This window comes from Pantherophis guttatus, chromosome 3 (assembly GCF_059756535.1).
Source record: "Pantherophis guttatus breed Tessera chromosome 3, ASM5975653v1, whole genome shotgun sequence".
In the NCBI taxonomy this organism is placed as follows: domain Eukaryota; kingdom Metazoa; phylum Chordata; class Lepidosauria; order Squamata; family Colubridae; genus Pantherophis; species Pantherophis guttatus.
Window position 1 is genome coordinate 149,524,125 of NC_142065.1, and position 16,174 is coordinate 149,540,298.

At 36.6% G+C, this 16,174-nt stretch overlaps 1 protein-coding gene across 1 annotated transcript in view; it reads right to left on the bottom strand.

The window, feature by feature from the left end:
• Window positions 1-16,174, bottom strand: part of JARID2 (jumonji and AT-rich interaction domain containing 2) — a 242,420-nt gene that overhangs the window by 104,654 nt on the left and 121,592 nt on the right. Inside the window, exon 2 of the mRNA XM_034429207.3 lies at window positions 14,859-14,991. Within this exon, the coding sequence (XP_034285098.1) occupies window positions 14,859-14,991 (133 nt within the window). The remainder of the gene's footprint in view (window positions 1-14,858; window positions 14,992-16,174) is intronic.

Sequence of the window (16,174 nt, forward strand, 5' to 3'; positions counted from 1 at the left end):
GGCCATCTAGATCTCCAGGGAGATATTGCTACTGAGAAGGCACAAGCCCAGAGTCCTACAACATGACACTGACAGAAGAAACCTGAAGCATGCTTTCTCTACTAGATCTGGTGGCCTGAGCAGAGACCATGGAAATGAGATGAAGCCACAAACAGCCTAATCCTACATCACGTAGGGTTTTATAAGTGACAGGCATCTCTTTCAATTGCACTCAGAAGACTAAAGCTTAAAAAACAGCAGTGTCACATGAACATAATGAGAAATGCTAAAAGTTGCTGGTGCATTGTTTTCAAGGGCAGCTCCACGCAGAGTTTATTACAATAATCCAACCCAGAGGCATTTTTAATTAATTCAAAGCACTATGTAACTTTACTCTTAAAGCTTACTCTTAAGAAAACCTACTAAAACATACTCCAGTAATCCCAGCAGAGCCAATTAGGGTACTAACTCAAAAACAACAGGTAGTCCTCAATTTACAAACATTCATTTAATGACCGTTCAAAGTTACAACAGCATTGAAAAAAATTACTTATGATCAGTTTTTACTCTTATGACTGTTACAGCATCCCTATGGTTACGTGATCAAACTTTAGGCACTTGGCACTTGGTATTTATTTATGACAGTTGCCATTGGCCTAGGGTCATGTGATCAGCATTTATAGCCTTCCAAGCTAGCTTTTGACAAACAAAGTCAATGGGGGAAGCCATATTGACTTCACAACTGCAGGGATTTGCTTAACAGTTGTGGCAAAAAAGGTCGTAAAATGGGGCAAAACTCACTTCATAACTGTCTTGCTTAGCAACAGAAATTTTGGACACAACTGTAGTCGTATGTTGAGGATTACCTATATCTAGATTTCTTATTCTGATTAAGCTACACTGAAAGACAGATGCACACAATGTCATATCATTCTTCCATGAGGTTAAGAATAAAACTGGAGCTCTTATCAGAGAATGTTATCTATTCTGGCATTCTGTTTCTCACTGATCAATCAGATCCTTATAAGAATGACTAGGAAGCTTTTCCCCATTATTATTCTCAATAACTAGCCTAAAGATACACATTGTCTCTGCTGTTTTAGTCAACGTATAATAATTATGACCAATAGCAACAGAGAGCCTTAACCTCCATGAAGACCTGTTTAAACTGGCAAGAATTACTGCATTTGCAATAGCAAAATCTCTGTAAAAAATTATTTTAAGAGTCTTTTGGGATATATTTGATTATCTTGCCTTTCAACTCTTTTTTTGATCAGTGCACATGTGTTTAGTCATTTACTTTCATAAAGTCCAAGTTTATTTTAGACTTCCTTGGAATTTCTTCAACTTGGCATATAAAGCTGTGGTTATTATTTTCAGCTGCATCAACAATCCAATCCAATGAAGTGATAGATGCCAAATAGGATTCATCCAGGATTACTTCCCTTATGATGATTCCACATACAACTGATCTATGGCACAGACATTTATGGTATCAAGTAATTGTAACTCTTTGTTATGACTTGAGCATGCATTTAATAGATCTTTGCAGATTATCTGACAGGGCATTTTATTCACAAAACTGAAATCCCTCTGGATTTGCTTTTCAAAGCTGCAGAGTATCCAAAGTTCTCAAACTTAGCAAGACTGTTTAAACACCTTTTGTGATCATGTATGAATTTGGTCATGAATTTCCCGATAATCTCTGGTTTTATTTTCTAATTCACAATCAATGGGAATGCTCTTAACTAGAGTAGCCAGAAGTGTATTACATTTCACGTAAGTTAAAGTTACCTGTTCAGAGTGATCTACCCTTCTTGAGCTGTCTTTTCCCTTGTGGAAATTTCTGTTTCCCTATGCTTCTTCCTACACTTCTCCAACAATCTCAATATAGACAAACATCATACTCCATCTAAATAGCCTCTTCACACATGTTACTATAAATAATATGGAAAGAGGGTTTTCCATAGGGAAAAGAGTTACCATGCAACCATGTTGTATTAATTTATCTTCTCCTCTTATACACACAAAATAGAAATGAGGTTAGGGAATATCGATTCTAAAATAGCAGGAAAAATACAAATAAGTAAAGCAAAAATCAATAACTATTGTCATACTAAGCTAAATTGGGCTGTATTTTTCTTTACTAGACATGAGGCTTAGGGAACTGCACACTTAGAAAAATACCAGACTTGAAAATAATTTCTTACAATAATTTCATACTCCATTTTAAAGCAGAAAGAGAACTTTAGAAATGTCATGCATTTGTGCCAATAAAAGCGCTGTACGTATCTACAAATAAAGTTACTAGTATTTTCAGTAACACTGTAAATTCAGTCTGATATCCTTACTCTTTCTCTCTAGGGCTAGGCAGTTCTGGTTATCAACTCTAAGTCCTCTAGCACAAAGATAGAGATCAAATCAGGCAGGTCCCAGTGGATGTTAAATATATATAGTGTTGTATACTATTGGAGCTACGTAGAATATTAAGACAGGCAGATTTAGCATAGGAAATTTAGAATGTAGTCTTAGCACAAGCAAAGGCATAAGAGTGTGAATTGGATAAAATCTGTGCCAGAATGAAGCATCATCTGCCTGGATGACAACATTGGTTCCATTTTACAGCTGGAAGATATGACAACAAAGAATCTTAGTGATGTAAATGAATCAACTTTAAAATCAGAAAGGTAGAGTAATATGACTTTATTTATTATCTAAAATCAAAGATGAGAGAAAACATATAACCAAATTGTATTTTAAATAAATGACAATACTGAATTACTATTGCCTCATGACAGAGCAGGGGTATACAGAATCACAGTGAGCCTGAAAACCTGACTAGGAGAAGCAAAAAGTGTAGTATATATAGATAGCCCTAGACTTATGACAACAACTGAGCCCAAAATTTCCATTGCTAAGCAAGACAGTTGTTAAGTGAATTTTGGCCAATTTTATGACTTTTCTTGCCACAGTTGTTAAGTGAATCCTTGCAGTTAAGTTACTAACATGGTTCTTAAGTGAATCTTAAGTGAATTAACTTAAGTTAATTTTTCTTGTCAGAAGTTCGCAAGAGGGGATCACATGACCCCAGGACACTGCAACCATCATAAATACATGTCAGTTGCCAAGTGTCTGCATTTTGATCATGTGACCATGGGATGCTGCAATGGTTATAAGTGTGAAAAAACCAATCATAAGTCACTTTTTACAGTGCCATTGTAACTTCAGTCACTAAACAAATGGTTATAAGTCGAGGACTACCTGTAACTTTCCCTCCCTGCAGGATAATACTACATTTATCTTTTAAAGTTTGCAATTATGGGCTTCATTGTCCTGAAAAAGAAACTATTCCAGAGGTGCATTACCTATTGTACAAAGTCCTCTCTTTTGATTTAATCAATTAAATAACCACTGAATGCAAAGATCAATGGAAATTGCATGTGCACCCATATATGTTCCTAATGTATATGTTGATATATTTGCTAGTAATTAACTTCTTGGCTCAGACTACACATCAATATTCTACAGTATTAGATTTTTATCCCTTTATTTTCTATGTTGTCTTTGTACATGCTAATGCAATACATCTATGGCATGGAGGCTACACTCTTGGCTACACACTTAAGTTTGTGCAACAAGCATAATTTATAAATCCAACAATGAAGTTACCAGGATAGGTCCATTAAAAAAAATAGGTGTGAGAAAAAGTTACGTCTTAGGGCACCTGTTTCACCTCTTAAAATTCATCCTTAACTCTTAAAACTCATTCTTAAAATCTACATTTTAACCTACTGAGTGAAGGTTTGGTCTTCTCTTCACTGGCAGTTATAACAGCATTGATCCAGATTTATTTGAGTTTGAATAGTTTATTATGCCAACAAAGTCCTTTGGTTTTATTCAGTGATAGGGGCTAGTTAATCCCACTTTTGCTCCTAGAACAGGGATCAGCAACCCACGGCTCTGGAGCCGCATGTGGCTCTTTCATCCCTCTGCTGCGGCTCCCTGTCGCCGCCACAATTTTGAGAGAAGCTTCCAGTTATGGGGAGAAAAAGCGCAGCACACCAGGAAGAGACTCTATGGCAAGGGATGGGTTTTCTGGTCAGCTCCACAATTGATAAGGCTTTCAGTTAGGACAAGTAGAGGAAAAAGAATGCCGCACTAGAAGGAGACTCTATGGTGGGGGAACCGGACTTCCAGTCAGCTCCAGAATTGAACAGGGGGCTTCTGGTTAGGACCTTTGTGGCTCTTTGAGTATTTAAGGTTGCCGACCCCTGTCCTAGAATATCTCACCAAGATCCAACTTATCTTTCAGAGTTTTTATATTTTACCATATGACTATTGGTAGGACACATACGATATGGAACAGAAAGTTGATTTAAAGTTGATGTAGCCATGATGCTCCATAGTTAGAAAAGGTACCCAAGTATACCAAATCATCTTTAAAACCATTTATTGAAATTGTATTTCAAAATATGGAACTGGGAATGATCAGAGTTACCCCTTTTATAGAGACAGCACATGTGCATAAAAATAGTTTCTGAACTCTGCTAATGTTTTAAAATATAGATGACAGCGATAATATCTGAATTAGCTCTCCTTTTTCAAAAGTAGAGTTGACTTTCTATTACAGTTACAGTTTATTAGGCTAAACTATTTTTTTCTCGGTCTCTTTACTTTTTTCAAGAGATCTTTCTTTTAAACAATGCGACTGACATTTGAGGTACATTCAATTTTCTTTTTCTGATTGCTCTTTCCATCTCACAATTAATTTAATATATAGAACCAACATGATGGATGAACAATCTTTTGTTAATGGCATATCCACCAAAAGCGGGGAAAATCCTCTATTGCTGTAGAAAGTATCATACTGTGCCTTTCAAGGCTGTACTTTGCTTTTGAATTTAAAATTTAAATGTTACAATTGACACATCATGAAAGCTTTTAATATATATAGTACTTTCTATTTCATTTAAATTTGCTTGACTTTAAATAACCCTTTTCTCACATTTTAAAAAGATTCTTACCTAGCAGCTAAGGCATGAAATAGAATCTAAAACAGTAACAACACTAAAGCAATAAAAATAAAGGGCCATTCTTATTTTTAAAATTTGGAAGCTTCACTTATTTTTTATTCTGGCTTCAATTTGTACTTTCTTGAATGAAATTACACTCTAATTTCTAGAGTTATATCTATGCGACACACATATTTTTGAGGCAACTGGAAAAAGTGAGAGCATAAAGGGAACATATAGAGTTTACTTCTTAATTACTACAGCATTTCATTTTGGATTGTAAATTAGATACTCTTCAGACTTTCAGTTTAGTCCACTCAAATTTCTATTCAAATATTTGAAAAGAATATTTTGCAACATTGTCAACCAATTTCTCCATTATTATAGAGGTATTTTTGTCAAGCCTTTTTTATTTTGCATCAGTTTTGTACATTGCCTTGGGCTTTTTCGGAAGTGCAATATAACAATAAAATTTAAAGATAAATCAGATCTTAGTTCTTCTATTACCAATTGTTATAATGTTCTATGAAAGCCAAGCAATATATCTATAGAAACAGAATGTATCTGGTTAAGGCTGGCAGGATGAAGGGGTATTTGATTTTTATTTTGAAGCAAAGGATTAAATCTACTATCAGATAATTCTTGCTCCTGAGGGTCAGCATGCTATTATTAGTTAATATATTACTTCTGTATGAGGCCTCCTCATAGCATGTGTTACACTGAGAAGAAAAAAAAATCCTTGAATTCTTCTGAAGGGGTGCTTTATACTTTGGCCAGAAATCATGAATGGCTGTTCTGAACAATCTGTATTACAAGATCAAATAATAGTCCACAAATGGAAATATGCCAAAGCCTTTTATTTCTATCAGGCAGAATATAAATACTCTCTCTCTTACACACACAGATACATATGTATGTGTCTGTATATATCTATGTATGATTTGAATCCATCTTTGTTCCAGGAGTTAAAGACATAGCACTTTCGCCTCCATTTTTTTCCCTCAGTTCTGTGAGATGATCCTGGGCTAAGAGCCAATGCTTGGTTCAAAGTCTCCAAGCAGACTTTCAGAGTTGAAGTTAGATTTGAATTAAAGGCCTTTTCAATTTTAATCCAACACTATATTAAATTTATGGGTTTTATTAATATTCTTCAAAATAAAAAAAAATCATAGTTGTTACATATTACAAGACATTTTGGGAAGGTTTTTACCTTAAGAGGCCAAAAATAAATGCTATGCCCATAACTTAGAATATTAATGAAATAAATGAGATTCAATTCTATTCATGAAGCATTCTTTGTTATTTTTCTATGATACAAGAAGATGGGTTTCTGTTCCACTTAACCATGCATTGCTCATCCTAACCTTACAAATCCCATTGTTTAGACAATATGATACCAAGTATTCCAATGTATAATAACTGAATATTATTTCAAGAGCTCTTATTCCCTGTGTATATTCTAATATGCAGATTCTTAAAAATCTTTTTATTGCCCAGCAGTTGTTTAGCCGCTAAGTACTGCTATTCAAAAATACACCAGGACAGAAATTATGTAAAAGAAATCTGTTTAGACTGAGATTTCACAGAACTACTATTTGGTAGAAAGACAAAATCAAGAAACATCACATCAATGGAAAAATTATATGAGCCATGGTGGCACAGTGGTTAGAATGCAGCACTGCAGGTTACTTCTGCTGACTGCCAACTGCCTGCAATTGGCAGTTCAAACCTCAGCAACCTCAAGGTTGACTCAGCCTTCCATCCTTCCAAGGTTGGTAAAATGAGGACTCCACATTGTTGGGGGCAATGTGCTGACTCTGTAAACTGCTTAGAGAGGGCTGTAAAGCTGTATATAAGTCTAAGTGCTACAGCTACAGCTACTGTTATTTTATCTTTAAAAATCAGATGCCTTTAAACAAAAATCTACAATATTTTTACAGAATATGTCTATAAGAATTTCTGTCCTACAAATTATGCTTTACTATTTCCACTGTTTCCTTAATCTTCTTTGGTTCTAGGTGATCTTCCTGGGTCAAATAATATTTGATTTTCTTGTTCTTCAGCTTCTTTTCTTTCTAGCATGTTTGCCTCTGAACTTATTAACATGTTGATGTTATTTTCCAATCTCTTCCATTTTGGTAATGCACTACTTGGCTTTTTTCCCCTTGTTGGCTGAATTTAAATCCCAGGTATTCAATTATAACTGTGCCTTGCTGTACATCAGTTGGTTTGTTCCGTGCAGTGAACTCATGCTTATCTTTGATGTTACAATACAGGTAATCCTTGACTTACCACCATTTGTTTAGTGACCATTCAAAGTTACAACAACACTGGAAAAAGTGACTTATGACTGGTTTTGATACTTACGACCACTGTAGCATCCCCATAGTCATATGATCAAAATTTGGGAACATGGCAACTGATCTGTATTTATGACAGTTGCAAAGTCCTGGGATCATGTGACCACCATGTGTAACATTCCCAGTTTTCAACAAGCAAAGTCAATGTGGAAAACCAGATTTGCTTAATGATCGCATGATTCGCTTAACTACTACAGTGATTTGCTTTTAACTGTGGCAAAAAGGTCGTAAAAAAGGACAAAACTCACATAACTGCCTTGTTTATCAATGAAATTTGGGTTCAACTGTGGTCGTAAATCAAGGACTCCCTGTATCGGCATCTTTTATTATCATGGTTTGTTGCACAGTCAGCCAGATGTTTAAACTGGATTTGGCATTTGTACCCACCTATCAAGTCCTTCCCAAGGACCTGGGATATGCAGATATTGTTGTTTGATAGTGTTAAAAGTTTCACCACAGGATGTAAGTTATTCTAAAGCAGCCTTTTGCATTATTCTTTTTATCTTTTTAAATTATTATTATCCCTCTTTTTTTTTTCAAATGTGAAAAGAAAGTTTGCAGTTTAGGTTCTGTTTCAAGAAGCAGATTGGCCACTAAATGAAGTAGTGACAAGTAGTTGCTGCAAATATCAGATTGCATAGCTTTCTAAGACAAATAAACAAAGGTTTACCTTCATCCAATTTTAAAAATCTGAAGGCTAAGTGATTACGGCACTGGGCTAGAAACCAAGGGAGTGTGAGCTTTGTCCTGCCTTAGGCAATGACATGAAAACTGGGTAACTTTGAACGATTATTCTCTCTCAGTCCAACCCACCTCACAGGGTTGTTGTTCAGGGAAAATTGGAGGAAGCAATATTAAATATGCTTACCACCTTGAATTATTTATAAACTGTTTATAAAGATAATAAAGGAATAAAATGCTTTAAGCAAAGCATTTTATAGATTTATAGATTTATATAGATTCTTGGCAACAGAGAAGTCTTAATGTCGAAACTATCCCGAAATCTAAGGAGAAACTCTCCCAAAATCTAAGGAGAATCTATGAAATACTACTTGATAGGTAGATAAAGGCAGTTAATAATGTGTCTATCCATTTTATTTAAAATATACAGAAGAACTTTGCATCAGCCTACAGCACTGATAAGTACAGAAAGTATAGGAGGTATCAAAAATGTCATTGATTTCTTTAGAACTTATAGCATTGACATTGTTCGTTCCAACAGTTTGCTTTTTAAATTCTGTTCATTGTCTACAAACATGTTGAAGTACTGAAGTTTAGAATTTTGAAATTAACTGCATTATTGCTCACAATTTCACATTTTATAAATGTGCAGCACAACTGCAACAACATTCAAAAAGTAATAATTTTCTGCTTCAAATTTTCTTTCTAAGAGTGGTATTTTTAGAAATAAACCTCTATAAAGCCTGATCATACTGGCTCAATTGGTTTATTTGCTTTTCTTTATTTTCTTCCTGTTTTGGCTGCATTTCATTTCCTCATATGGCACTCAACAGTGCTACCCCTGAAGACTAATTTTGCTCTTCCACCAATCTACCCTGAGTTTTGAAATTCTTTGCAGCAATAAGAGTTGCGGTATCACAAGACTAAAGCATTATCTTCCATTCACAACCTATCCAAGCCATATCATCCCAAACATACTGTGAGACCAAACATTCAGATAGATTAGGGATATGTTGCATGTTGGCTAAAAAGGAGTGCAATTTTATTTTTCTATTAAAAAGTAGTTTTTTTCTAATGAAATAGTACAATAGATGCTATGCTTTGAAGGAAGGTATAGCAATGAAGACTTTTTAAACGTTAGGAAAATGGAAAAAAAACAACAACATGTTATATTCCAGGGGTTTCCAAACTTGGCAACTTTAAGACTTGTGGAATGCTGGTTGAGGAATTCTGGGAGTTGAAGTCCATAAGTCTTAAAGTTGCCAAGTTTGGAGACCCCTGTTATATTCCATTGTTCTGGTATATAGTTCCTGAGATCCAGGCCAGCCCATGTAACAATGCATTTCATCCTCTCCTCCCACTTCTTTCCCATGCCTTCTTTTTCTTCAATTTCTCTATGTTTCAACAATCATCTGTCAATCTCATATGAATTCACTCTGTTACTGTAAATTAGGGATGTTTTGTCAAGTTTTGCCAAGCTGCTCTAGAAAAGATAGAATTTGGCGGAAATAATCCCTACAGGCCTCTGACATGAAAAACAGGCAGCAATTCAATGTGGGATGTCTTTGGGTTTGGAGATCCGCTGCATCTGGAGATTTTTCATATTTAACTCTTGACAGTTAAGCTAGCATCCCGTCCTCCACAGAGTTCATGAGCATTTTGAAAGGTCTCACAAATCCTGCTCAAAGAGCAGGTGGCAACCATAGATAGAAAGACGTTTGCACAAATTCGTTTTGTATACTAGTTGCAACTGGTTCTGGACCAGGAGGCCCTGCTCATTGCATTCATGTCTTAATCACGTCCTGACTGAACTATTGTAATGTGCTCTATATATTTGTCGGGGGGTGGGGGGGAGATGATCTTGAAAAATACCTGGACACTTCAACAGATCCACAATGCAGAAGTGAATGAAGTTAGGATGTACTGAGATTTTGTCTAGTTTACACTGCTGTTGTGTGAGCTGCATTGGCTCCATTATGCTGCAGGTTGCAATTCAAGGTGCTGGCTATTATCTTTAAAGCTCAGCTTGGCACAGGGCTATGTTACTTGCAAACTGCCTATCTCTGAGGGCCTCTATCTCTCCCACCAAGTCTTAAAGGGTGGATATGTTCTAGGCAAAAATACCCTCTTGTGGGACCAAGAAGTCCTATCTTCTCCTGAGATCATGAAGAACCCGACCTTCCTGGCTTCTGGGAGGCTGTGGAGATCTTTTTTGCCTCAGATGCTACGCCATGATGAAAGATGAGCCCAGTACATGTGTGATTTGCATATCTGAGCCTGGAAATATGGAATTTTGTATTATGAATATTTTAATTCTGATTTTTTAAAATTTAGATATTATATACATTATATTTATTTTTATTTTTTAAATTTTTATTTATTTTTATATGCCGCCCTTCTCCGGAGACTCAGGGCGGTTTACAATGCGTTAAGCAATAGCCTTCATACTTTGTATATTTTATACAAAGTCAGCTTATTGCCCCCACAAACCGGGTCCTCATTTTACCCACCTTAGAAAGGATGGAAGGCTGAGTCGACCTTGAGCCTGGTGAGAATTGAACTCGCAGTAATTGCAGGCAGCTGGATGTTAAATGCTGTCTTACTAGGAGGCATTAGCCTCCTACGCCACTCAGGCTCCATATTGTTTTTGTTGATTGTTTTTAGATGTCCAGAGTTCATATGTAGGGTAGGCAGCAATATAAAATTTTGAAATAATATATGAATACCTAAATAGCAAGACTCTCACAAAGGGTTGTAATGATTTTAACAGTAACCATGCAGACATAATATTCCAATCAATAATTCTTGCTGCATCTTTTTCACCTGCTTTATCTTCTATGTGGAAACATTCAGGAGTGATTTAAAATGTTACGGACCTCACATACTTGCATTTTTATTACTGCAACTCTAGCCTCAGATCTTTTCTGGGAAAGAAGAAGGACAACAGGGTCAAATAGTGGTAACGTTTCTAGAAGTGGTAAGAATCTGACCCACATATCAGAATAGTTTGCTAATACCTTTAAATGTAAGCTACACTACCTTCCATTCTGAAATGGCTTGTTCTTCCTTCTCAATGCGTCAACCAGGGGCATAACGCATTGGTGAACAAAGTCATTTAGCAAATACATCATGTCAGCTGCAGATCATGCCATCTAGTGATATTGCACAGCAGTAAATGTTTGCCCACTAAGAATTCATGAGCAATACACAATTGTTGTTTCCAAATTACATAGAACTGGATGGGTCAATCTCTTCAGATCTATAATTTTAGGACCTCAGCACAGCATACAGAAGCAGTCAGGCAGACGCCAAAGCAGTTCAACCATGTCCAGACTCCAGACCATGCCTTGAAATGATTGCAAACCATTATGTTGGTATGATGTTTTTAATTAACAATATATAGTTAATGCCACAACTTTACTTCCAGATGCCACTAAATTTACCACAGTAATTGTTCAACACACACACACAAAAAAAAACAGGCAAGTATTTTTAAGACATGGTATATCTGACTTTTTAACTGTGGTTAGTTCAACCTGTAGCTTGGATTGATATATATAATGAACCTAAAACCCTCGTAAAATAAGAACATAAACATAATCTTATATATGCTTTACATGTGACATTTAGATATCCTGTTGTTTAACTAAAGTGGAGTTGTGTTAACACACAAAATCAGTTTTTGTTTTTGAGGAAAATGGATTTCTTTTATGAGCTACTTTGCTGGGAAGATACAAAATATGACCTTATGAATAAAAGCCAAGGATACCGAGACCGTATTTCATTTTTACAGCTATCTATTTCATGTCTAAAGCAACATTAGAAAGCAAGCTATGTCTCATGGGAATGAGATTCACTCTTATAAAGGGGCCTCTGAAAAACTGATCATCACGGTCCCAAATTCTATGTGTATTAATATCATAGAAGAAATAGTAGCATTTAAAAATACATCATGGATTCTCCAAGTTTTACTGATATATTATCCTGCTTCCCAAGATTAGGAAGTTTCCTGTAAAAGGCCACAGATGTTTTCTTATCATTACACAGAAACATTTTTTAAATTATTTCATTTACAAATAAGTATCACAGCAACTGTAACAAGTATGAAATAATAACTACATACAGAGGAGGGCAACTTGCAATGTCCCAGCACTCTTTTTGTGGCTCCACATTTCACTAAGATAGGGCTGACAAAAAGGTGGCTCAATTTGGGTAGTATAATTTGAAGGCATGTTTCAAATTTGGAGAGATTTAAGAATGAGAATGGTAATAGTTTGCCTCCGACTCACATTCCGTATCTTAAAACTTCTTCCCCATATTTAGCCATACTTTTTCAAGTGATGGTACCATGGCACAACAATGCTACCTGTGCCCTCCAAAATGTTTGAACCTCTCAAAAGTTACCAACTCCTTGTATACTCTTTGAATCTCTCAAGGGAACAAACAAATTTACAGTAAAGCAAATATGAGATGAAGTAGCATCCATTAAGGCAGTATCCTCTACATCAGTGGTCCCCAACCTTTTTAACGCCGCGGCCCGCTGAGCGCGCGCAGGGGTGGGGCCACGGCCCAGGAGCTTTTGCGCACGGCCCAGTGCGCAAAAGCGGCCGGGGGACATGAACGCTGCAGCACAAAGGCTCCTGGGCCGTGCGCTGCAGCGTTCATGTCCCCCGGCCGCTGCGCGGCCCGGTGCCAGGTACTCCACGGCCCGGCACCGGTCCGCGGACCGGGGGTTGGGGACCACTGCTCTACATATATTTAGATTTTGGCTTTCATATCATGACAGTCAGGAATTATTAGAGATGAAGTCCAACACATCAGTTATTGGTCATCACACTCACAATCTCATACAACAGTTCAGGATGTAAGTGCACTACTATGTATGGGGATCTAAAATAAACTCTCTCTGTGTGTGTGAGTGTGTGTGTGTGTGTGCGTGCGCGCACATGCACCAATGAATTATTCCAGACTCCTGGAAACTGCCTGGACAAGTCCATGCAATTTTCTTATTTTTGAAAGTGGATTGCCATTGCCTTCTTCCAAGATTGAGAATGACTGGTCCAAAATTACTTAACTGTCTTTGTGTCCAAGACACAAATCAGTCTCTTGGTTTTTAGTCCAATGCGTTTAATCACTACATCAAACTGGCTCAAAAGTTACTAACATCACTAACATCAATACATTCTGCAAATAGAAGAACCAAGACAGACAGAGAGACAGGCAGGCAGGTAGGCACGCGCACGCACATACACACTCCACCCAAGCTGCATACTGTGACATATGGAAGAAAGTTTTATTTCATTTTGGGCAGAACTGGTGTTGAGATATTTGTGTGTGAGAATTTCTGAGAGAAAACTGGGTCAAATCTACTCTGGAAGAAACCAGATGCTGTCTTAGTCATGCTCTGTGACTTGCCTTGGAAAGCAGTGGTTAACTGCTAAAATATGAACATATTTCAAACTGATGTTTCACATTATTATCTGACAGAGAAATCAAAGAAAGTTTATGTCTAGTCCCGCCTTAGCCATGAAAGCCAGCTGGGTGACCTTGGGCCAGTCATCCTGTCTCAAGTCAACTCACTGCACAGGGTTGTTGTGCAGAAAATAGGAAGAAGAAGGTGTGTTGGATATGTTCACCGCCTAAAGTTGTTTGTTTGTTTGTTTATTATTTATTTATTCATTCATTCATTCATTCATTCATTCATTCATTCATTCATTCATTCATTCGATTTATATGCCGCCCTTCTCCGGAGACTCAGGGCGGCTTACAATGCTTTAAGCAATAGACTTCATACTTTTGTATATACCTGCTTAGTAGGGCTTTCGCCCCCCCCCTCCAAAGCGGTGTTCTTTTTATACAAAGTCAGCTTATTTCCCCCACAATCCAGGTCCTCATTTTACCTACCTTGGAAGGATGGAAGGCTGAGTCAACCTTGAGCCTGGTGAGATTTGAACTTGCAGTAATTGCAGGCAGCTGGCAGCTAAGTGCTACTTAACAGCATTTTAGTCCGCTGCGCCACCAAGGCTTTTTATTACAAAAGTAATAAAGGCAGGATACAAATAAAATAAAACAAAACACAAATATTTAATATCAGATGTCAGATCCTGCAGATGATCTGATGCAATTCAACCCAAAACACTTAAACTGAAGCTACATAACCTTCAATAAAGAGTGCATTTTCCATTTAACTACTGAACTGAGCTTTCATCTTATAGGAAAGAAGCACTTTGGAACATTTACATAGTGCTCAAGTGCAGTCAGCACTTGAAGACATTTTAAGTTACTATGATAGTCAGAACGCCACCTCAGAAACCAGTCATCTATTATTCCCTGTGCAATGAAAAATGTTTTTATCACAGACACGTAACTGCTCCTGGGTTTTTAACTAGGCAAATGTGTTCTAAAATTCCCCTCATAATGTGCTTCCTAGATTTGGCATATAATGTCTTCCTTTAATTAATTGTGCAACAGTACCTTGGTTTAGTGGAAAAAAACAATTTATCTATTAGATCAGTGTTTCTCAATCTTGGCAATGTTAAAATGTGTGGACTTCCAACTTGCTGGCTGGGAAATTCTGGGTATTGAAGTTCATATCTTAAAATGTCCAAGATCGAAAACACTGTATTAGAGGAAAGGAGAAGAGGAAAAGGAGAATAAAAAGTATATATTCACAGCATTTCTTCTTCCTCAAAATTCGGCACGGCAGAATGCAGTGAAAAAGTCTATCCACAACAGTAGAAGATAAAGACCAGGCACAAGCATACTTGCCTAATGTAACTCCAAAATAATGAACCAGCGAAGTCCCTTTTCCCAAGAACAGACTTACCATTTACCCCTTTGAGACTCCCATTAATGCCATCATGCTGCCTCTTCTGTGCATTCTTGAATTCCTTTAGGGATAAATAAAGGACTTTTCGTACCACCCTCTCTTCTGACCACGGAATTCCATCACTATCGTCCTATTGGGACAAAAGAAGTGAGAGAAGAAATTCACTTGAAGGATCTAAAACAATGAACATTCACTTGCTTGGTAAATTGAGGCTTTAGAATCATCATCATCATGTATTTAATTTTTGAAAGAAGCATTGAGTCTTTGGGCTGCTTTATTGGGTTCAAAAACTGATTTCTTACAGTCTATATTTTAATCTGCTAATTCTCATTTATTCACTATTTCTTTCACTTCAATTTTTCTTTATCCCATTTTTCCGATTCTCCTATTCATATCAACCATCATGCTCCTTATACAGGAAACAAACTCTTCTTTCTTCAGCGATACCATTATCTACCTTAAACTCTTGAAACGTAAGCAGATACATTACACCAGTCTTTTATGAACAAATGTTATTTATAGAGCATATATACATTTAAATTTGATACTATAGTATCAATATCTCTAATCTGATTGGCAGCTGCTCTAGACAAATAACTATTATTTACAGCATAAAAAATAGTGCATATTTTCTACCCATATAGATCAAGTATCATGTACTGTATGAAGTACCTTTAACCCTTCCCCCAGCATTTTTTATTTCATCATGTCTCTGCTTGTTGACTTATCAGAATGAGTTCTTTGCCCTAGTCTTTTTCAAGGGCTGCACAACTGCCAAGTGAGAAGATTAGTTTTTTGGATGACCTTCATTTCAGAAAGAATATCCCAACTCAGTGCCCCAGTTCAGTGAGAAATCAAAACACCAACATCGGTGATGTATTATAAAAGGCAAGAACTTACGCATTCTGCATGACAAACACAGTCAATCAGTTTAGAGTACAACAACTTTTAAATAAATTATTCAACTTAGTGGCATTGCTGCTATTTAAAGCTCAGAACAAGTTACTGAAGACAAAGAACAAATGTTTATCTTAGTTCTATGACAGATAATTTGATTGTGGGAAAACCAAAACAGGGAGCAAAGCAAGATAGCAAAGCAAGTTAGCAATTTGGCAGAAGATTACATTGCACGCTAGAGAAACACTACTGTGCTGCAGTGACAGAATATCATGCCTAGATTGCTTTGAACATAAAACATATGTGGATCTGAGCCAAAATTATAATCTTTGCAGAAAACTTTCCAAGGAAAACATGTCCCATCAAAACTTTCTGTTATACTATTCGGAATCAATCACTTCATTTCCAAAAAAAAA